Here is a 23352-nt window from a genome sequence, read left to right on the forward strand (position 1 = left end):
GAGCCGCTGCAGAGGGCTGGGGAAGGAAGGAGGGGGAGAGGGGGGAGGGGGAGAGGAGGGAGGGAAGGGCAGAAGGTGGAGCCTCCAGGCTTTCCTTCATCCCCAACACTCAGGGCTCCTCCACCCGGAGCCCAGGCCCCCCCACCCAGCTCCCTGCCCTGCTGCCCAGGCCCATCTCGCTGGGGCTTAGCTTAGGCTTAGTCCGGGAGGCAGAGGGGTGGTTAGGCCAGGGAAGGAAGAGATGAAGGTGGGAGGGTCAGAACCTGTTGCTTGGAGGAAAATTTGGGCCTAACCAGGACCTCCAACGTCTGCCTCAGGTGGCAGGATGGGCACTTGGCAGGGGACTAGGGAGAGACATGAAGGTGGTGAGCGTCCTGTGGGCCCGTGAGGGAAGCTGGCCCGAACTGCTTCATCTTCAAAATCCTGTTGAGTGCCTACTGCATGCCAGGCACCACTGCCCAGCTCCTCACCCTGCCTCCCACCTTTTCCCAGGCTGCCCTTTCTGCTGCATCCTGCACAGTGGGAGAGACTTCTCAGGGCTCCCCCTGAGACATACAGAGCCCCAGCTTGACCCCTGGCCCCTTCTCTGCAGAGACCCAGCGCACACATGGGCTGGTCTGGTTCAAGGGGCTGAGGGGTTCCCAGGAGGGCCAAGGTGGGACAGGGTGGGGGCCCTCTCTCAGTAGGTCTTAGAGGCATTCTGAGTTCCTGCTTTCTGGGACCCAACTCCCTCCACGCGGGGATCACCCTGTCTTGGGAGAGGGTGAGGGAGTCCTAGTTCTGGTTGTCATGAAGTCCTCTACTCCCCCACCCCAGGAAGGGTTAGGGCCTTGCCCTGCCTCTTCCCTCCTCTGCCCACCTCTCCCTCCCTCCCCTTTTCTTCCTGCCCATCATCCCAGGACACCTTCTCCTCTGTCTTTACTAGGCCTCTCCTCCAAAGGCACAGTGCCTTTCTCTTAACTGAGGGCAGCCCCGCCCAGGTGTTGAGGCCGAGGTGGGGTGCATGTGGGGTATGCAGTGGAGCCGGGGCCACATTGGTGACCATGTGTGGTTCTGAGCCCCTCAGCAGCTGGGCAAGGCACCAAGCCCACCTCAAGGGGTCCTGTCTGGAGTGGGCTGGAAGGGGTCTGGGGAGGCAAGGCCTCATGCTTGGGAAAGGCCAAAGGGCTGTGGGGAGTGGGTAATGGGATACAATGAGGTAGTCACACGAGGCAGAGGCATGTTGGGGGTGGGGGGAGCGGACACTGGAACACACACACACACACACACATGCTCACACACACAACCAGCCAGACAATCGGGCCAGTGTGTCTGGGGCCTCGGAGCCCAGTGAATTAGGAGTTTGATAAGGGTTTTCTCTTTCTCTCGCTTGCTGGCCTTGGACAATCTCCCCCCAGTTTTCCTCGACGCCACCCCCGGCGCTGCCAACCCTCCTCCCCCCGCCTCTCTTCTCTTCCCTGTGCCCAGACTCTTGTTCGGGGCCTTGAAACAGTGAGCTGTCTTTGTTCGAAATACAGGTGAACGGCAATCATGTGATTAACACACACACACATAAAAAGCTTTTTAACAGCGCCCGCTCGGCCTCAGAACCGCCCGGAGAGGAGCCGCCCTGGATGGACAGAGGGACGAGGACGAGCATCTAGCAGTCGTGCCCCGGCTGCCCCGCAGTCGCCTCCAACACCCGCTGCTGCCCGCCCGCTGCCTGCCTGCCTGGCATCTCTCTCTCCCGGTGGGTCCCCACTCATCCTTCCACCCCTCAGTTCCTCCTCTTTGAGGAAAGGACCTCCCCGCTCTCTGCTGTGTCTGTGACTGGCCTGAGGCCCCCTAGGGCAGGAGGGGTGGTTGTGGAGGGAAAGAGCCTAGAGTTAGGAGGTAGAATGTGGGGTCCCACAGCTGCCCCCTCTCTAACTCCCTGCCTCCTCCTTTGCCTTCCTTGGCCCAGCTGTGCCAGGATGGGGGTGGGGGAAGCAGTGGGCACACTCTGTCTGCAGGAAGCCATGCTAGACAGAAGGGGCCACTCCCTCTCTTTCTCCCTTGTCCCCGCACAGACACTGCCTTCCTCTCAGGGCTGTGCTGGGCTTTCTGCTGAGCAGCGCTGGGTGAGGCAGGTGGGCCTGCAGAGGGGTAGGAAGGGCTGTCAGATGACCAGTGCTGTGTGTGTGGTTGGGCCCCTGCTGTGAACACATCCCTGCCCACCATGCTGGCAACTGGATTCCCCTCCATCCCATCCTAGGCCCTAGGAACCCAGTTTTCTCCAGCAGGGGAGGGTGAAGGACCCACATTCATCCCTGAAGAGCAGGGAGCTTGGAGAGGGGAGGGATCCTGGCTGAAGACACCTGGGCCTCTTCCCCAGCAGGACGATGGGAGGGCCAGCGTTGCCTTCTCCTCCTTTCCCTGCTGGGGGTGGTAGGGATCCCTTTACCCCTCATTCCTGACCCTTCCTCAGGGATGCTTGTAACCTCCTTACCCCACCCCCCATCACCCCTCTGTCCTGAAATGAGGGTTTGTCACCGTCTATGGCAAGGTGTGGTGTCTGGTGGGCTCTGTGGCCTGTCCTCTGTCTGGGTGTTTATTCCGCAGCAGAGAGGGGCCTGGTCTGAGCGGAATGGTGGAAATCCAGGCTTCCTTCCATGGCCCAAGGAGGCCTTTCTGGAGCACCAGGGTTTTCCTGGGACTTGGTGTGGCTTTTGTTAAGGCTGGTCCCAGATTTACTCAGAAGATGGGTCCCGGAGAGGAGGAGAGGAAAGGAATGTCTGTCAGTCAGATGTGAAGCCCACTGATGACACTGCCTGGCAAAGCTGCCTCAGCTCAGCAGTGACCCTTCACCCCCCCAGCTCCCGAGTCCTCTTCCTGAGGACTGGAGCTGGCCCTGCTTTCCACCTGTGTTCCCCACCCTGGGTTCCTGGTCCCTCACCTGTCACATGGGGCGATGGTCACCCTCCCTCCCTGCCTGCCCTGCAGGATACACTGAAATGAAGCTCAGGAAATCTGCTGCCTGCAGACCCAGGGGTGATGGAGGAGTGAGGGATGGTCTGGTCAAGTTGAGGCTCTGCCCCAGCCTCAGTTTCCCCACACAGGCATGAAACTGTCTTCCTGATTTTCAGAGGACAGGACTGAGATGGGATGAGGGAACACAAGGAAAGTGTTTAGCACTCTGAGTGCTGTGCGGATGCGACCGGGCGGGGACTGGGGGTCCTGGCCATCGTCTCTCTAATTCCATCTGGCCTGTGCGCCCTCCTACCTTCAGTTGCCCTGCGGGGGCCTTTCCCAGGGGCCTGGCTTGCGGAGACGGGGTTTGGTGTAGGGCAGTGCTTCTCAAATGGGAAGGCGCATAGGGATTCTTCAGATTGAGGTGGGACCTGAGGTTCTGCGTTTCTAACCAGTTGCTTAGGACTGGCTCTAATTCTTGCTGAATTTAGAATCACTTGTGGAGTTGTTAAAAAAAAAAAAAAAAAAAACATGCTGGGCCAAGCGTGGTGACTCACGCCTGTAATCCCAGCACTTTGAGAGGCCGAGGTGGGCAGAGTCCCTGAGGTCAGGAGTTTGAGACCAGCCTGGTCAACGTGGTGAAACCCCATCTCTACTAAAAATACAAAAATTAGCTGGGCGTGGTGGTGCATGCCTGTAATCCCAGCTACATGGGAGGCTGAGGCAGGAGAATCACTTGAATTCGAGAGACGGAGGTTGCAGTGAGCCAAGATTGAGTCACTGCAATGCAGCCTGGGTGACAGAGTGAGACTCTGTCTCAAAAAAAAACCAAAAAGCAAAACCAACGACAACAACAATAAATCATAGTGAAGCACAGATCCCGCCCCAGACTGGTTGGTTCCGAATTTCTGAGGTTGAGGGGCAGGCATGAAGTTTCCTGGGAGGTCTTCACAGGAGTCTCTGGATCCCTTAGGCTGTGAATGACCCCCTTCCAGAGGCAAAATCGCCAGGGATGGAGGAGGGTTCTTGGGTACTGGACCCGCCAGCTGGGCAGGTTATATTGGGGTATCCAGGGAGCTTCGGGGTGTGGCAGTGGAGGGCTGACAGGCACAGTTAGTGGTCAAGGGCAGTATAGCGACAGATACAGAAGCCACCCTGCAGGTCTTCAGCTGAGTCTGGATGAGTGTCCTGGGGGGGCGCTGTGGGGGCTCCCCTGAGCATTTTCTAGGCCACCTTCCCGTTTGGATAAGGCTGTGTCATCCTTAATCTGGGATGCAGTGGGAAGTGACTCGAGGTCAAGAAATCCCGCCTCTGGTACCCAAGGGGCCTTAGGCAAATCATGCTGTGAACCTCTCAGGACTCAGCTTTTGCATATGTACAGTGTTGGTAATCTTATGCAACCAAGATATCCCAAGTGATGAGAGAATTAAATAAGAATACACACACACACACACACACACACACACACACACACACCATTTTGCTCTTGGGCCAGCACTGGGAGGTGTGGAGGGACCTCACCTCAAGTAAGGTGCACAAGTATTTACTGAGCAGCCACCTCGGCCTCCCCGTTAGGAGTTTATAATTAGTTTATAATTTGCCTTTTGAATCCTAATGTCAGATCGGGGTGGCATGCCTGCTTGGGATGACAAGCTCCTCTGTCATGGGTGGGCCTCCTCTGCCATGCCCCTTCACAGCGAAGGCGACACTCCAGGACCTCCCCAGGTCCTGGCGCAGCTCGGAGGGCTCCTGTCATTGGACTTCATCCTCCCCACAACCCTATGAGTAGGTGCTGTTCTCATTTTCGGAAGGAAACTGAGGCACAAAGCGATTCAGCGACGGGCCTGAACTCGCCCAGCTAATGATGGTAGGGTGTGGACTGGGACTTGTGGTTGGTCCCAGCCCAGCCTCTGACCACTCTGCTCTGCTGCCCCTAGGCCCCAAGCGCAGCTGCAGGTGGGGCTGCCCCTGCCTCCTTTCCTCACCCAGGCCTTTGGGCCTGCCCCGCCTTCCCCTGGAGCACCGTCCTCCCACTGCTTGCTGGTGGTCTAGGCACTGCTGCAGCCCTACCGAGAATTCCTCTAGGACACACTTTGGGCACCTTGGTTGGAATTCTTTTCCCTGTGACTTTCCCTCAGAGAAGGAGACACCTTTGGATGTGCTTTGCCTCCTTACTGCACAGCCTGGGGGACAGGCCAGTCTCCACTTCCAATTGGGAGCCTCTGAGGGCAGGGCCATGCTCAACCTTGGCTCACTTCCCTGAGCTGAGTTGCTATCAGAGTTCTAAGGAGGAAAAGACCAGGGAGGCTGGAGTGGGCAGTAGTGGCTTCCTGGAGGCCGAGGGCCTGAGCTCTGGGGGAGGAGGATGGCATTCCAGGGCCTGTCCCAAGAGGGGATCTCGCCCCTTCCTGTTTCTCCTGCAAGCTGAGGGTCTCAGACCCAGGCCAGGAAGGCAGCTCCCAGGGGCCGGAATCTTCCTTCACTCTCAACTCCACCCTCTCTGGAAACCAGGAAGTTGGGGCCAGTGCCCAGCACTGTCTTTGGCAGCCCGGCCTCTGCCCTCTTCTGAGAAGCCTTCAGAGAAGTTGACTGCCCGTTCCTGCCATCTGTACCCAGCTGCTGGAAAGCCCTTCCTGGCATCTGCCCTGAGCCTCTCCAGCTGCTGGAAACTTCTGTGAATGTGTCCTCTGTGAAGGGCACTGGGCCAGGAGTTGGGGCTGGGAGGTGATAGAGACCAGACCTTGGCTTTGAGGAGCTGAGGGTTCGATGGGAGAGACCTACATAGAAACCCAGAACCTGGCACAGCTGAACAGGCAGCTGGAGCTGGGCCTCTGGACCCCAAGGGCTGGGGTCAAGACCCAGTGGCTGTGCAGGCTCTGTGTTGCCTTGGGAACCTTCTTCCCTCTCTGGGCCTCAGTTTTCCCATCTGTAAGATGAGTGGCAGGCTAGCTTATCTCTGAGAGTGTTTCCATATTTGATAACCCATGAATTATATTTCAAAACAAGAGGCCCGTGCCTGATCCAGTGTTTGCAAGGTGATGCCTCAGACCCTTGGTGTTCCTCAGGGAATATCTTGAAAGATGTTTGGGAAACATTGCTTTCTGCTTCCTCTTTTTAGAGATGCAAGGGTGAGACGTGGTAGTTCATACCTGTAATCCCAGTACTTTGGGAGGCCGAGGTGGGAGGATTGCTTGAGCCCAGGAGTTCGAGACCAGCCTGGACAACATAGTGAGCCCCCCATCTCCACTATTATTATTATTTTTTAAGACTGAGTCTCGCTCTGTCGTGCAGGCTGGAGTGCAGTGGCACGATCTTGGTTCGCTGCAACCACCACCTCCTGGGCTCAAGCAATTCTCCTGCCTCAGCCTCCCGAGTAGTTGGGACTACAGGTGCATGCCACCATGCCCGGCTAATTTCTTATATTTTTAGTAGAGACAGGGTTTCACCATGTTTTCCAGGCAGGTCTTAAAACTCCTGACCTCAGGTGATTTGCCTGCCTCGGCCTCCCAAAGTGCTGGGATTACAGGTGTGAGCCACCATGCCTGGCCAGCATTATTTTTTTTTAAAAAGTGTTTAAATAAAAGAGATGCATTGCTTCTAAGCATGCTAAAAGTTCTAAATTCTGCAGTTAAGAAATGCACTTTGTGGCCGGGTGCGGTGGCTCACGCCTGTAATCCCAGCACTTTGTGAGGCCGAGGCGAGTGGATCACGAGGTCAAGAGATCGAGACCATCCTGGTCAACATGGTGAAACCCTGTCTCTACTAAAAATACAAAAAATTAGCTGGGCATGGTGGTGCGTGCCTGTAATCCCAGCTACTCAAGAGGCTGAGGCAGGAGAATTGCCTGAACCCAGGAGGCGGAGGTTGCGGTGAGCCGAGATCACGCCATTGCACTCCAGCCTGGGTAACAAGAGCGAAACTCCATCTCGAAAAAAGAAATGCACTTTGTTTACAATATTTAATACAAATTTTCAATGTATTATTCTATTATTTTTACCACTTACTAACATCTTGTAGAGTTTTTGATGGAAACCAGTTTCACCCTATTCTGGAGTGGATATAGTTGTCTAGGGTGGACGTGGAGGCACCATGGCCCCTGAGTGAGGTGTGCATGTTCCTTACTTTGGGGTCACCCTGCCTTGGTTTCTAACTCCGTTCAGACCTGTTTGACATTTACCAGGTGACTACTTAGTGCCAGCCTGGGAAAGGGATGCGGCTGAATAGAATATGTCACCGTCCCCCAGTTCCATGTGTTCCTAGGCCTTCGGAGTTCTCATTTTCCTGCATTGTCCCTGCTGGGGTGTGTACCTGAGGGCTGGGTCCTTCCCACCTCCTCTGTGATGCCTGTTACGTAGAAGCGATGTCAGTGGATGAGGGCTTGCAGGCAGGAGGATGTGTGCGGGCAGCATGAGGGACAGAATGAGCAGGCGCCCCTGAGTCAGACACTCCAGGTTTTTGTTGTTGTTGTTTTTTGAGATGGAGTCTTGCTCTGTTGCCCAGGCTGGAGTGCAGTGGTGCGATCTTGGCTCACTGCAACCTCTGCCTCCCGGGTTCAAGTGATTCTCCTGCCTCAGCCTTTCAAGTAGCTGGGACTACAGGCGTGCACCACCACACCTGGCTAGTTTTTTGTATTTTTAGTAGAGATGGGGTTTCACCGTGTTAACCAGGATGGTCTCTATCTCCTGACCTTGTGATTTGCCCACCTCGGCTTCCCAAAGTGCTGGGATTACAGGCTTGAGCCACCTCGCCCGGCCAACGCTTCAGGTTTAAAAAAACATTTTTAGAGATGGGATCTCGAACTCTTGGGCTCAAGCGATCCTTCCACCTCAGCCTCCTGAGTAGCTGGGATTACAGGTGTGTGCCACCATGCCTGGCTGTAGCTCCAGGTTTGAATCCTGACACCTCCATTTATTAGCTGTGTGTCCTTGGCAAATGAATTAAGGTCTCTGAGTCTCCGTTTCCCTCCGGGTTGTGATGAGGATTAAAGCAGATAATGTATGTAAACACTTAAGACAGGGTCTGGCACAGGACAGGAACCAGTAAATGGTGGCTATTGTTACCAGCAGCTTGGGGATCTGCTGCTAAGGTGGCTGTTGGTTGACCTTGGGTTTTAGAGCAGTCATTGCTTTTTTTTTTTTTTTTTTTGAGACAGAGTCTCACTGTTTCTCTCTGTTGCCTGGGCTTGCGTGCAGTGGTGTGATTTCGGCTCACTGCAACCTTTGCCTTCCAGGTTTAAGCAATTCTCCTGCTTCAGCCTCCCGAGTAGCTGGAATTACAAGTGCACACCACCACGCTTTGCTAATTTTTATATTTTTATTAGAGATGGATGGGGTTTCACCATGTGGGCCAGGCTGGTCTCAAACTCCTGACCTCAGGTGATCTGCCTGCCTCGGCCTCCGAAAGTGCTGGGATTACATGCATAAGCCACTGCACCCAGCCCCTCTGGCTAATTTTTATATTAGTTATTCCTTCTTATCCCATCAAAGTGCTGCCATCAGATGTTCCCAGTCACCATGGAAGCTGCAGAGCCAGGGCTGATGGCCATCCATGGAACCAGAGCAGAAGGGGAAGCCAGTGACCAAGCTCACAGGACTGTTTAGTCATGGAAGTGGACAGCTGCTGTGACATTTTGTCCCCAGGTTTCCTGAGGACCTATCCTAGGCAAGAACCTATTTTCTGTCGGGTAAATAAAGAGGGGTGAGTGTGCTCTTTTTCTTTAGGCAGCCTGTTCATTCATACATGTCTAGACACTAGGCAACATGGTGCAGACATGCGTGAGGGTTAAGAGAGTGGTAAAGGTGCAGGGAAGGAAGAAAGGGGCAGAGGGGACCTTTATGAGATGGGTCCATTGGTTGCCCCTGGAGCAGACAAGAGCTGTCTTGAAATATTATGGTCTTAGCAGGGTGGGCTACATGTGGCAGTTGAGACCTTTGTCCTTTCACCACTGACAGGCAGCTGGCAGCTTGGGGGAAGGGGCTTGTCAAGGCTGCCCAGCTTAGGAGGTGACAGTGGGACTTAGTCTTCCCATTCCAGATTCCTTGTCATTTTCCTCTGTGATCCAGGCCATTGCTCCTGCCCAGGGCTGGGCAGGAAGGGAACTCAACTTACCCATCTTTCTGCTCTCACCCAGTTTACTGCTGTCCCCTAAAGGTAAACATGGGGTGATCCAGTCGGAATTTAGTGTTTGTCTGAGCTTGAAGGATTCTCCTCCCTGACATAAGGTTTCCTTATTCTTCACTGATGTCACTTGTTAAACGAGAGCTGAGTAATGATGAGCTGAGCTTGAGAGCCAGAGAGACTGGAGTTCAAGGCCGGCCCTCACCTTACTCATGGGTGGGATTGGGAAGAGTTAAGTCCTGTCTGTAAATGAGAATCCCAATACCTGCAGTGTCGCAAGGATACAAAGAAGTAAGGAATGGCAAGTGCTCAGCCTGGCATCAACAAAACAAGACCTAGCAGTTGCCTCTTTCAGTCATTTCAACTGCCGCTTAATGCCCCCATTTTCCAGGTGGGATGGCTTACGTCCTGGGTGTAATCAAACCCAGGAAACCCTCTTCCCTTTGTAGGGTGCAGAGTTGAGCTTATGGAGATCACAACAGGGGACCCAGGCACAGCCCTGGGGTGTGTTCCCATGTCAGAGGCTTTGGTTCACACAGAAAGTGTGATATCTGCCAGGCTGCCAGGCTGCCAGGCTGAGGGCCTCGCACATACCCACCCCAGCTCACCTTCAGCTGTGTGTGCTTCACTGTGCACAGGTGTTGTTTTGTGTTGTTTCTGAGACAGGGTCTCACTCTGTGGCCCAGGATGGAGTGTAGTGACACCACCACGGCTCACTGCAGCTTTTACTTCATAGGCTGAATGGATCCCCCATCTCAGCCTTCCAAGTAGCTGGGACTGCAGGTGCCAGTCACCACGCCTGGCTAATTTTTGTATCTTTTTGTAGAGACAAGGTTTCACCAAGTTGCCCAGGCTGGTCTCATTCAACTCCTGAGCTCAAGCGATCCTCCTGCCTTGGCCTCTCAAAGTGCTCGGATTCAGGCGTGAGCCACCTGCACAGGTGTTTTATATTTGCCTCGCCTCTTTACCAGGTGGATTGAGAAATCGGAGAGTGTATATCTCATTTGGGGCTTAGAACCCTGAGTTGAAGTCTCAGTGACTCTACTTTGGCAGGTGCAGTGGGAGGAGCTGCTCCCGACTCTGCCAAGGCCCCAGCTCTTGCTGTGTGATCTTGGGGAAGCCAGCCACCCTTTGGCACATTCTCCATCAATGCATTGAGGGAGTTGGCCTCTGACGTCTATCACATTTCCTATCAGGGACTTCAGGGCTCTACTGGGACAAGCCCACATTTGCTTTTGTTTCCCACCTTTTGTCCCCCAAGTGCTGGAGTTTGAACGTGTGAGCACACACAGCAGATGCTTAATAAGTGCTTGCTGAACCTCAGTGATCAGAGAGATAGCCCGGCAGGCTTGTCTCTTGGGTCTGTCATCCCTTTAGTGTTGTGGGGCAGTTTCCTCACGTCCCCCGCGCAGCCTCCTCCTGGGGATCACCCAAAGCTCATGTCTACAGAGACGCCTCTGCCAACCCTCCAGCACCAGTGGATTCTCTGACAGCACCCTGGGCTTTCTCTTTATAGCACTCATTGCAATTTATGATGACATATTTATTGGCAGATTAGTTGTTCATTTTCTTCCCCATAAGGATGTCTGCTTCATGAGTAAGTCCTCAGTGATCAACCGAGTGCCTGAATGAATGAAGGAATGAATGAATGAATGGTGAGGACAGAATGGGGGGCAAGAAGCCGGGAGAGGCTGGGCACAGTGACTCACTCCTGTAATCCCAGCACTTTATGAGGCCGAGGCTGGTGGATCGCTTGAGCCCAGGAGTTGATCAGCCTGGGCAACCCCATCTCTACCTTGTTATCTTGGCGAAACCCCATCTCTACTAAAAAATTTTTAAAAAATTGGCTGGGTGTGTTGGTGTGTGGCTGTGGTCCCAGATATTTGGGAGGTTGAGTTGGAGAATCCCCTGAGCCTGGGAAGTGGAGGCTGCAGTGAGTCTTGATCGTGCCACTGCACTCTATCCGGGGCAACAGGAGTAAGACCCTGTCTCAAAAAAAAAAAAAACAAAAAAAACAAGGAGGAGGCTGAGAGTTAGATGAGGCTGTCCAGGCCTCTCATGGTAGAGGCGGTTGTGACTCCTAGTCCAGTGCTCTTCCTTCTTCTGGAGCAGGGACACCCTGGGGGACCAGACTAGGTTTAATGGGCATCCAAGTCCCTGAGGATCTAGGGAAGAGGAGGAGGGGATGGGGGATTGGAGCCAGCTCCATCCCTTCCCCCAGCAGGCAGGAAGGACAGGGCAGATCTGTCAGCTTCAGACACCACTGCCCCAGGGGACCCAGCCCTGAGCCCAAGGAGGCAGGGAAGGGGGGGGACAGGAAGCACCCAGGTCTTCCCCTCCTCCCTTTTGCCCCACCCTCCGCCCCCATCTCTGGCGAGAGCGCTCGCTCGCAGCCCCAGGCCTTGGCACCAGGGGGACAAGGGCGGGGTAGTGGAGGACAGAAATCCCGTTCTGGGCAAATCCCTTCCTCTGCCTCATTTGGTTTCTGGCTTCAAATTCAGGACTGCCCTGGCAGCCCCTTGAGAGCTGGGCTGGGGCCTTGAGGTGGGAGGGATGGAGTGAAAGGGAAGAGGGCACTGCCCACTTACGCCCTTCCTGTGTGTCCAGCCCTGTGCAGACCTAGCTGCAGTGTCGCCCTGGGCAGAACCTGGGAGGTCTCACTGAGAGACCGGGCTCTGTCAAGAATTGCTGTGTGACCTCAAGTGGGGCACAGCCCCTCTCTGGCCACTGTCATTCTCCTCATCTGCCAACATGGTCCAAACCTGGGCGCGAAGAACACAAGCCCTCTAGGGAGTTTTAAAAGAGTAATTCCTGATTCCCAGGTCCCATGCTGAGTGGTAGATTTGGTTGGACATCTGTATTTTTAAATCTCCACTGCGATTATGATGCACCTGGGGGAGGCACTACTGCCACAGATGGTCTGAGGACCCTCCCTAGCCTTGAAATTCCCACCCCTAGGGCAGGCCACCCCACTCCTGTGTCCTGTTTGGGAAGGCAAGGGCTGCAGTGGCTGGCTGCAACCTCCAGGGTGTCAGCTGGGACACAGTAGGTCTGAAGGCCATGGGGAGCAGGGTGTGGCCCGGGGAGGGTGTGCGCTGTGTGGACCTGCTGCCGGGAACAATGCAGAGGGGCCTGGGAGGGCCCTGAGCTTCCATCCTCTCCTGGTCCTCCTCCTCCTCTTCCCTCTCCTCTGAAGGCCTCTTCCCCTGACCTTTCTCCAGTCTTTTCCACTTCAGTCTCCGCCTTGTTTCTTTCTCTGTCCATTGCTCCCTCCTTCTCCTCTTTCTGTTCCCAGCCTCGTCTCTCAGGGAAGCTTCTTAATGTTGACCCCACACCCCCGCAGGTGGTTGCTCCTGCCTCTCGGTGTCCTTTCCTCCTTCCTGTCCTGGCCCTCCTGCCCTGGCTCGCTGTCTCTCTCCAGCCCTGTCTCTGTCTCTCCCTGTTTTTCTCTCTCTGATGTGTTCTCTCTCGCTCTCTCTACCTCCCTCCATGAATTTCTCTGTCTCTGCCCTGTGCCACCCCTCATCTGCCCTGCCTCTGTAAATGTGGGGAGGACCCTGGGAAAATGGCAGAGATGGGGAGAGCTGGCAAGTTAGAGAAACCAAGCCTTGTGCAAACGGTGGCAACCCGCAGCCCTCCCCACCTGGCTCCAGCCCACCTTCCCCAGGCCACCCGGCTTTGTCCCCTGCACGCCCTGGGTCACCCTGCCCCTCCCTCATGCCTGTGCTCAGCTCCTCATCTCCCTCTTCCTATTTCTAGCTTCCCTGCCCCCCTTCTCTGGCCATCCCAGGGACCTCACCTCCTGTGAGCCCACAGCTCCCTGTCTGTCGAGGGGGGACAGGCAGGAGGTGAGGATGTGTCTGAACCTCCCTGGGACACGACCCTCACTGAGTCGGGGACTGCAGGGTTTGTATCATCTCCTGGGGCAAGAGCCAGGGTTGCCCAGATTGACAGAAGAGCAGGTGTTTGTGTGCCCTTCTGGTGAGAGCTTTTCAGCGCTCAGGGAGCCAAGGCGGCTTGCAGAATTGGGGAAGAGGCAGGGAGAGGGTGGGTAGTGGGAGTGGAGGGGCACGTTCTCCCCCTCCCGGGGCCTCAGTTTCTCCTCACAAGCTCTTCCCTCTCTCTCATTGTCTGAGTTGGCCTTTCCCTCCCGTCTCTGGTGTGATTGGGGATGGGGTGGGGGCAGGGAATGAGGGGATGCTGGGCTTTTACTCAACAGAGCAATTTCTCCTGTGATCAAAAGAGGCCACGGCCACCTCATCTCTCCTCAGAGACCTGCCCTGACAGGTGGTGTCCTGCCTCCAGTCTGTGTTAACCCCCTCAAGTCCAGGGCCGGGCTGAGGGCCTGAGCCTCCCACCTGCCCCTTGAAGGGGCCTCCCTGGGGTCAGAGTCATGAGGCTGGCCCTGGGCGGGCTGTGAACCCTGGCTCTTGCACTTAGATCTGGACAGGACTTCTGGCCTCCAGGGCCTGGTGAGAACCTCAGGTGAAGAGTTGCTGTCAGGCTCCCTGGGCAGGTTGGGGTGGTCCTGTGGTCCCACCCTGGGGAATTTGTTCCAGGGGCTCTGGGCTGGAAGGAGCCCCTGTCCTTCCAGACTCCCTCTCTGCACCGTTCCCACTGCTGGCCCCGTAGCTCTGGGTGTGGGATGCGCAGAGGAGCGGCCCAGGAGAAGGTTAAGTCAGGGACTCGGGATGTCTTTGGCCACGGCCATTCCTCCGGGAGAAGAGAACAAGGGGCCCATTCTGTGTGTGGGAATTAATAGCAAAGAGTCATCTGGGGTGTCACTCAAGCGCTGATCGACTCCCAGAGGAATGTGAGAGGGAGAGAGGGAGAGGAGAGGTGTGGTGGGGGCTGAGACGGAGATGTCAAAGGCAGGGCATTAGGGTCTGGCTGGTACAGGAGCCTGCCCTGGTAGATGGGCCTGTGGCACCAAGATGGGTCCTGCTTTTCACTACAGATGCGCCCCCGCCCTACACAGGATGAAGACCCCCCTCTGCCATTCCCTCACCCAGGGCCTCCCCCTTCTGTCTTTCCTCATTCCCAGATGGCTATACCCTCCACCCCGAGGTAGGCCTGTTGGGCAGCTGGCCTGAGTTCCTGGGCTGTCCCAATCTGTCCCATCTTTGCTGAGAGGTCCGGGTGCTCCTCGTGGGAACTGCCCTGGGGATGGTGCTGTGGAGTGCCAGCCTGGGGTCCTGAGTTGTATCCTCTGTCCCAGGATCCAGGAGCCACGATGGCCTGGCTCCAGGCCCAGCTCAGACACATTCCTACTGGGTGGCTGCAGGCACCTTCGGCTGCCTGCCTGTGGAAACGCTGGAGCTTGTCAGCCATCACAGGGGGCTCAGCCTTCCACATCTGCTCAGCCCCTTTGGCAGCCTAAGCCTGGCCTGTGGGTGAGGACCAGCAGGCCTCCGGACATCTGAATGTCATAGCCTAAGGAAGGCCTTGGCAAGGCTCCAGGAGGCCTAGGAGGGTGTGGCACCCGCCTGCTCCAGTTGTGGGGCTGAGTCAGAATCCTCCTAGGTCATCTGCCCCTGGGTGAGGTGCCCTGACACCCCTTCCCCTCCGCAGGGCCTCAGCCCAGCCACCGAGCAGAAATGAGACTCTGTGGGATGCAGAAGCAGTGGGGTGTGGAGGATGAGGGCTTTGGGGCAGTCAGAGCAGGGTGCCCCACCCCCTGGCCCTGTGACCTGGGCAGAGCTCCTTAGTCTCTTTGAGCCTGGGGTTTTCCCTTGAAAATGGGTCATATCATACAGGGCAGGTTCAGAGGTGAGGGAAGGTAACAGATGTCACGTGCCTGACACAATAGCCAACCACTGCATGTTGTCATTATTTTTATTGTGATGATTATTGTTACTGGAGGGCTGGGCAGCCTCCACTGCCCTTGGGCTGGAAGGCACACCGTGCACACCATTTGACTGCCTGGATCTGCACCTGGCAGCCTGTCCCCACTCGACGTATCGCAGGAATCCCAGTGCTGTTCCTCCTCAGCTGCGGTTTTGGCGAGGGTGCGTTTCCTGGCCCCCAGACCTCCTGTGTGCCAGCATCATTTCCATATCTGGTGACTCATCCTGCTGGTCCTGCCGGAACTTGACGCCTCCCCTGACGGCATGGTGCAGGCACAGTGTGTGCAGCCACAGGCCTCGGTTCCTCTCCTGGGAGTTGGCCACTTGCCTCCCCACGGTAGACTCTTGGCATGCTGAAGCCTGAAGGGAGCTTAGTGGTTGTCCAGCCGGACCCTCTTATTGTACTGACAGGGAGCTGAGGTCTAGAAAAGAGTGGGCCTTTCTGGGGCACTGTGGAGTAAACAGAGCTGGCCGGCCCTTCTGCATTGGGCCTGGAGTCTGAACTCCTGGGTTCTTGCCCAGACTTGGATGCTAGGGGCCAAGTGGGCTGGGAAAATTCCTTACTCATAGCTGGGGTGTGGAGAGGACATGTGAAGAAAGAAGGTGGAGCTTTTTGCAAACTAACATGCTTTACAAATATGGGAGTTTATCAGGAGGGTAGCTTTGGGCCCCTTGAGATGGTGCTAACCCTATATTCTTTTACATCTGTGAAGGGTTTTAGGGTGGTTGGTGCCACCAGCCCGGGGCTGCTGGACACAGGCCCCACCCAAAGGAATAAGCCAATACCGTTGAGGACAGGGCAGCCCAGGGGATCCCTGCCTGGCTTTGGATGTGTCGGGTGTTTGAAGTAACATTCTACAACATGCTCAAAATGAAACCGGCTTCCTTTGGGAACATACGGAGACCACGGCACTCGATGAGGACCCACCAACTCTGCTGTGGGCTCCATCCCTGCCCTTGGAGCTCATATCCTGGTGACCTTGGCATTTATTTTCACTCCAGTTCTCAGCACAGCACTCGGCACATGTAGGAACTCAGGAAGTGTTTATGGGATGGAATGGGGTGATGACGTTGAGGCAAGATGAAGGGTATGAACAGAGATGACCTCTGCGTCTTGTCTAGAAGCAGAGGGGAGGCAAAAGAGCAAGTGAGGAGTGATGGCTGACGGTACAGCGCCGCTGAGAGAAGGGGTTGAGAGGGCTTAGAGAAGGGCTGGAGTCAAACAGTCCTGAGAGCCCTTCTTTGCCCCGTGGCCTCTTACTTGCAAGCTAGTTCCCCTCTCCGAGCCTCAGTTTCCTAATCCATAAAGCAGGGATAATAGGATTTATTCATGAGTTGCTGCACAGCTCAAGAAGATAAAACATGGGCTGTGGCGGGCTCTCGATCGCACCTGCTGGGCGCTCAGTGTGTTGTGGACAGAGATCTTTAGAGACAGAAGTTATAGAAGTATCTTGTAGAGATACAGTTGACAGATACAGAAATAATGTGAGTTACCTTGTATTAGATTCAGAGAGATGAAAGATTTTTTTTTTCCATCAGAGATTTGTCCTCACTGGAATAGAAAGATAGATTTTTAGGGGAATTTATGAATTTATTCATTGCGGGGACACAGAGAGTGATCAGGGCTGGGATGGGGAAGTGAACCCTTGACACTGGAGGCCCCAGGACTATAGTGTTGTTTTGTGTTTGTTTGTTTGTTTTTATGGAGTCTCACTCTGTTGCCCAGGCTGGAGTGCTGTGGTGCAATCTCAGCTCACTGCAACCTCCACCTCCCAGGTTCAAGCAATGCTCCTGCCACAGCCTCCTGAGTAGTTGAGATTACAGGCATGCATCACCACGCCCGACTAATTTTTGTATTTTTAGTAGAGATGGGGTTTCACCATGTTGGCCAGACTGGTCTCCAACTCCTGACCTCAAGTGATCTGCCCATTTAGGCCTCTCTAAGTGCTGGGAATACAGGTGTGAAACACCTCGCCTGGCCAAGTTTTCTTTTTTTTTGGATGGAGTCTTCTCACTCTGTTGCCCAGGCTGGAGTGCAATGGCGCGATCTTGGCTCACTGCAACCTCCACCTCCTGGGCTCAAGCAATTCTCCCACCTCAGCCTCCTGAGTAGCTGGGATTACAGGCACCTGCCACCATGCCCGGCTAATTTTTGTATTTTTAGTAGAGACAGGGTTTTGCCACATTGGCCAGGCTGGTCTCGAATTCTTGACCTCAGGTGCTCCACCTGCCTCAGCCTCTCAAAGTGCTAGGATTATACTGAACCCGGCCTTTTTTTTAAATTTATTTTTCCCCTGAACTTGGACAAAGCATATTATCTATAGACTTTTTATTGACCCACAAAAATGCTCGAGAACGAAAGAAGAAAACTCCAGGTCCAAAGTATCCAAAAATAGCAAAATAGAAATTCAGAATTTTAAATGAACAATAAAAAAGATCCTTAAAACTTGTTTAGAGCCAACCAGTTCTATGTAGCATGTGATGTGGGTACATTTCTTTCTTTTTTTTTTTTTTGAGATGGAGTCTTGCTCAGTCCAGCCTGTTACCCACGTCTTGGCTCACCACAACCTCTGCCTCCTGGGTTCAAGTGATTCTTCTGCCTCGGCTTCCTCAGTAGCTGGGATTACAGGTGCATGCCACCATGCCTGGCTAATTTTTGTATTTTTAGTAGAGATGGGGTTTCACCACGTTGGTCAGGCTGGTCTTGAACTCCTAACCTTGTGATCCACCCTCCTTGGCCTCCCAAAGTTCTGGGATTACAGGCATGAGCCACTACACCGGGCCAGATATGGGTACATTTCAACATGCTTCATGTAGTATGAGGTCAGTGGGACCCACAAGAGTCTTATAAAGTGTCCAGGGCACCAGGGGCTGGGGTTGCTCAGCAAGGGCAGCTGTATCTGGGGGCAACTGAGGAGGGCTTCCCGGTGGAGGTCATGTTTGGGTCCAAACTTCTAGAGAGGGAAGGGATTGAATAGAGGGAAAAATGGCCTGGTGGTGACTTTTGAGTCTTGAGGTAGTGGGAGATGCATGAGCAAAGGCTCAGAGAAAGAAAAGCACATGGAGAATTAGGAGAAAGGCGAGACACTTGGCATGCAAAATATTTTGGAATGAGGATGTGGAGAACAGGGGAGGGGTTAGGGTGACTCTAGAAAGTTTAGTGGAGGCTTATGTACCAGGCTTGGACTTTACCCTAAAGACAGTTAGGAACCATGGAGTTTGTTTGTTTGTTTGTTTGTTTGTTTTTGAGATGTAGTCTCACTCTGTTGCTCAGGCTGGAGGGCAGTGGCACAATTCTCAGCTCACTGCAGCCTCTGCTTCCCGGGTTCAAGCAATTCTCCTGCCTCAGCCTGACGAGTAGCTGGAATTACAGGCGCGTGACTCCACACCTGGCTAATTTTTGTATTTTTAGTAGAGATGGGGTTTCACCATGTTGACCAGGCTGGTCTTGAACTCCTGACCTCAAGTGATCCGCCCACCTCACTCTCCCAAAGTGCTGGGATTACAGTGTGCCCAGCTGGAAAATATTTTAAGAAGGAGGATTAGAAGGGTGGTGGTGACACAGTCAGACTTTTTCTTTTTAGCGGGGAGGGGGATGGAGTCTCACTCTATTGCCCAGGCTGGAGTACAGTGGCGTGATCCTGGCTCACTACAACCTTTGCCTCCCAGGTTCAAGTAATTCTCCCGCTTCAGCCTCCCAAGTAGCTGGGATTACAGGTGCAGGCCACCACACCCAGCTAATTTTTGTCTTTTTTGTAGAGATGGGGTTTCGCCATGTTGGCCAGGCTGGTCTCAAACTCTTGACCTCAGGTGATCTGCCCGCCTCAGCCTCCCAAAGTGCTGGAATTACAGGCATGAGCCACTGTACCCAGAACAGCATTTTTTTTTTTTTCGCAAGTTCACTCTCAAAGCATTGTGGCAGCTGCATGGTTGATGGGGAGGGGAGGGAGGTGCTGGAGACTGGAGACTGGGAGACCCATTAGGAGATTAGGAGACTGTTTTTTTTTTTTTTTAGATGGGGTCTCACTGTGTTGCCCAGACTGGAGTGCAGTGGCGTGACATAGCTCACTGAAGCCTCAAGCTCCTCAGCTCAAAAAATCCTCCTGCCTCAGTCTCCAGAGTAGCTTGGGCTATAGGCATGCACCTCTGCATCTGGCTAATTTTTTAAATTTATTTTTGTAGAGATGACAGTTGGGGGGGATGGTCTCCCTATATTGCCCAGGCTGGTCTTGAATTCCTGGCCTCAAGTGACCCTCCCTGAGCTCCTGGTGGCATAAACCATCACACCTGGCCAGAGGCTGGTGTGTTAATCCTGTTGAAAAATGATGAGAACCTGTATTAGGATGGGTCCTAGGTGAGGAGGGAAGAAGAGGAGAGATTTGAGAACAAGTCAGGCAGTGGCTGGAGTGAAGGACATTCAAAATGGGTGGTAACAACACCCCTGCCACTTCCTAAGTTCTCACTGTAGGTCAGGAGCTTTCCACCTATAAAACATGCATATCTACTGGTGAGTTCTCATAACTGCCAATATGGAGCGAGAGATGGCAGGCAGGCCTGTTATAACTGGAGTCTGCAGCATCCATACATGCCCTGCCATCAAAAACCAATGGCTAACTTGATAAAGGAAACAATAAAGAAAGAAAGAAAAATCAGTGGCAAAAACTATGTGATAGGCTGGGTGCGATGGCTCACACCTGTAATCCCAGCACTTTGGGAGGCCAGGTCAGGCGGATCACTTGAGGCTAGGAGCTCGACATCAGCCTGGCCAACAGGCTGAAACCCTGTCTCTACTAAAAATGCAAAAATTAGCCAGGCGTGGTGGCATGTGCCTGTAATCCCAGCTACTTGGGAGGCTGAGGCAGGAGAACCACTTGAACCTGGGAGGTGGAGGTTGCAGTGAGCCGAGATTGGGCCATTGCATTCCAGCCTGGGCAAAAAGAGTGAAACTCCATCTCAAAAAACAAAACCAAACCAGGTGATAGACATTTGTTGTAGACAAATTAGAAAATGTAGAAAAACAAGAAGAAAGGCCAGGCACCGTTGGTTTTTAACTGCAGGGCATGATGGATGCTGCAGATTCCAGTTAAATCAGGCCTACTTGCCATCTCTTGCTCCATACTGGCAGTTATTGGCAAGTAGGTATGCATATCTTACAGGTAGAAAGCACCTGACCCATAGTGAGTGCTTGGGAAGTGGCAAGGGTGTTATTATCACCTATTTCCAACGTCCTTCGCTCCAGCCTCCTGAGTAGCTGGGACTACAGGCGTGTGCCACCATGCCCAGCCAATTTTTATTTTGTTTTAGTAGAGTTGGGGTTTCACCATATTGGCCAGGCTGATCTGCCAAACTTAGCCTCCCAAAGGACTAGGATTACAGGCATGTGAGCCACCCCAAATGTCAGGTTTAAGAGTTTGGAGTCCTGCCGGTGGCTCACACCTGCAATCCCATGCTTTGCGAGGCCAAGGTGAATGGATCACCTGAGGTGGGGAGTTCGAGACCAGCCTGACCAACATGGAGAAACCCCCTCTCTAATAAAAATACAAAAAATTAGCTGGGCATGGTGGCGCATGCCTGTAATCTCAGCTACTCAGAAGGCTGAGGCAGGAGAATCCCTTGAACCTGGGAGGCAGAGGTTGCGGTGAACTGAGATCGTGCCATTGTACTCCAGCCTGGGCAACAAGAGCGAAACTCCGTCTCAAAAAAAAAAAAAAGAAAGAAAAGAGAGTTTGGAGTCCTAATAGGGAACCACAAGGGATTTCAGCTGAGGGGTGATGGAACACCATAGACCTTTATCAAGCTCATCCTGGTCAGGTGGTGTAAAGACTACTGATAGCAGGAGAGCCAGGTGCTGGCCCGGGGGCCAGAGAGGAGAGGTCCCACCAATAAAACATTAGGATGGAAGGAAGTTGGTGATTGATTGGGCTGTGCAGGAGGCAGGGTGAGAGGTTGTCAGGCAAAATGGGAATGGAGGGGCAATACAATCACCTGAAATGGCGAGGTCTAGAGCGGTGCCCTCCGTGCGTGTCCTGCAGAGCGGGACCTCCTTGTGCTGTTTGTCACTGGTCCTCAGCACGGTAAGGGATGAGTACAGAACTTAGACAAGTGCAGTCTAGAAACTCCTGTAACAATTTGACATGGCTGCAATTTCCAAGAGTGTGATTAATTTTCAGTAATTCTTTTTTATTGTATGTTACAGAAGTATTGATTCACAAAGAATTGGTTTTAAAAAACCTTGGGCCAGATGTGCTGGCTCAGCTTGTTATCCCAACACTTTGGGAGGCTGAGGCAGGAGGACCGCCTGAGGCCAGAAGTTTAAGACCAGCCTGGGCAACATAGTGAGATCCCATCCCTACTGAAAAAAAAATATAGGCTGGGCACGGTGACTCACACCTGTAATCCCAGCACTTTGGGAGCCTGAGGCCGGTAGGTCATGAGGTCAGGAGTTCGAGACCAGCCTGGCCAATATGGTGAAACCTCATCTCTACCAAATATACAAAAATTAGCCAGGCGTGATAGCACGCGCCTGTAATTCCAGCTACTCAGGAGGCTGAGGAAGGAGAATTGCTTGAACCCAGGAAGTGGAGGTTGCAGTGAGCCAAGATCTCACCACTGCACTACAGCATAGGCAACAGAGACTCTGTCTCAAGAAAAAAAAAAATTAGCTGGATGTGGTGGCACATACCTGTAGTCCTAGCTACTTGGGAGGATTGCCTGAACCCAGGGGGTTGAGGCTGCAGTGAGCCATGACGGCACCACTGCACTCCAGCCTGGGCAAGAGAGTGAGACCCCATTTCTAAAAAAAAAAAAAGTGTGTTTTTTTTTTTAGATGTAGTCTTGCTCTGTCAACCAGGCTGGAGTGCAGTGGCACAATTTCGGCTCACTGCAGCCTCTGCCTCCTGGGTTCCAGTGATTCTCCTGCCTCAGCCTCCCAAGTAGCCGGGATTACAGGCGCATGCCACCATGCCCGGCCAATTTTTGTATTTTTAGTAGAGACAAGGTTTTGCCGTGTTGGCCAGGCTGGTCTTAAACTCCTGACCTCGTGATCCACCTGCCTCAGCCTCCCAAAGTGCTGGGATTACAGGCGTGAGCCATTGCCTCTGGGACATAGGGAGGGCACTGAGCCAGTGAGCGAGGCAGTGAGCAGGCATGTGGGTGTCTGTGCGCACACCCCAGGGACCTGGGATTACTTATGGGGTCAGAGTGATCACAGGGAGCTGACCACAGCCACCCACCCCATAGCAAGGGCCACCCTCCAGCCAATCACTCAGCAAATATTTACCAGGCACATACTATGTGCCAGGCCAGGCACATGTTGGGAAGACGGAGGAGATAAGGCAGGTTCATCCCTTCCTCTTAGAGCTGATACCCACTTGCACTAGTCCCCAAGGGTCATTCCAGAAGGGAAACTTCAACATGGCTCTGGGGAGGAGTAGGTAAGGAGAGCAAGGAGCAGCTTTTCCAACCTACCTGGTCCATTGCCCCCACAGACACCCCAGGAGGGGCCTGGCTTGGGGAAGCAGCAACAGGGGAAGGCACAGGGCACAGGGCACAGGACTTGAGTCAGCAGCCAGGTCTCCAGCTCTGTCACCTGTTTATGCCATGGTCCTGGGGAGCCCATCATCTTGGAGCTCCGGCTTCCACATCTTCATGGTGGGGATCCTGGGGTCCTCCTGCTCACCCAACAGAGGCCTGGATTAGAAGGAGCTTGGGAGAGGACAGTGGGCTGACTTGTGATCACGGTCCAAGTGTCCAGGGTGCACCCTGCTTCTGTCTTCTTGTAGAGCTTCTGGAAGCCACAGGTGCACACAGCTGAAAGGAACTTGGAATTTACTGGTACGGGTGCTCCATTTTACAGGGAGTTAAGCTGAGAGGCCTAGAGGGAGACGGATGTGGCTAAAGTTGCCCGTGGTGAGCAGCAGAGTGGGAGCATGAAGCTAGACCCCCAACTGTACATCTGGCACCCTGAAAGCCTGAGGGAAGGGTCCTCCCAGAGTGCCATGAACATCTGAATGACAGAGACTGTGTCTCCGGCAGGCCTCCAGCCCCTTCTTTGCTGTGTCTCCTGATAGCAGCCACCTAGGACTGCCCAGGGTGGCAGGCACATTTTGGGAAGGGAGAGAGTGAGCTCAGCATAGGGCAGACCCTGAGGGGCTCACAGGTCATGAGGTGGCCCAGGCAGGCAGCAGTAGAGTGGCTGGCACACAGTGGTGGACCCAGCAGCAGGGACCCATGTTAGGGGCAAGGCTCCAGACCTGTGAGGGATGTGGCTAAGGTTGACCTGGAAAAAGGAATGCGGGGATCTGGGAGGTGGAAGGATGCTGGAGGAGCTGGCGGTGGACAGAGCGGGTCCGCCCCCATGCCTCCAAGACCCGCTTCCACATCTGCAAAATGAGACGGAAAGCTGTGCCTCCTAGGGCTCCTTTTGGATGGCAGATGACAGAGCAGGTGCCATAGGCCTCCA

General features: G+C 54.0%; 1 protein-coding gene across 1 annotated transcript; it reads left to right on the plus strand.

The window, feature by feature from the left end:
* Window positions 1-1877: 1877 nt before the first annotated feature.
* Window positions 1878-3351, plus strand: LOC105721781 (uncharacterized). Its single transcript, XM_012458927.2, is given in 4 exon segments — window positions 1878-2124; window positions 2127-2423; window positions 2426-2591; window positions 2593-3351. Coding segments are annotated over 4 exon segments (888 nt in total). The 3' UTR covers window positions 2771-3351.
* Window positions 3352-23352: the final 20001 nt, after the last annotated feature.

The sequence above is a fragment of the Aotus nancymaae genome, unplaced genomic scaffold, assembly GCF_030222135.1.
Source record: "Aotus nancymaae isolate 86718 unplaced genomic scaffold, 86718_ANA_hifiasm-v0.15.2.pri h1tg000076l, whole genome shotgun sequence".
Lineage (NCBI taxonomy): Eukaryota > Metazoa > Chordata > Mammalia > Primates > Aotidae > Aotus > Aotus nancymaae.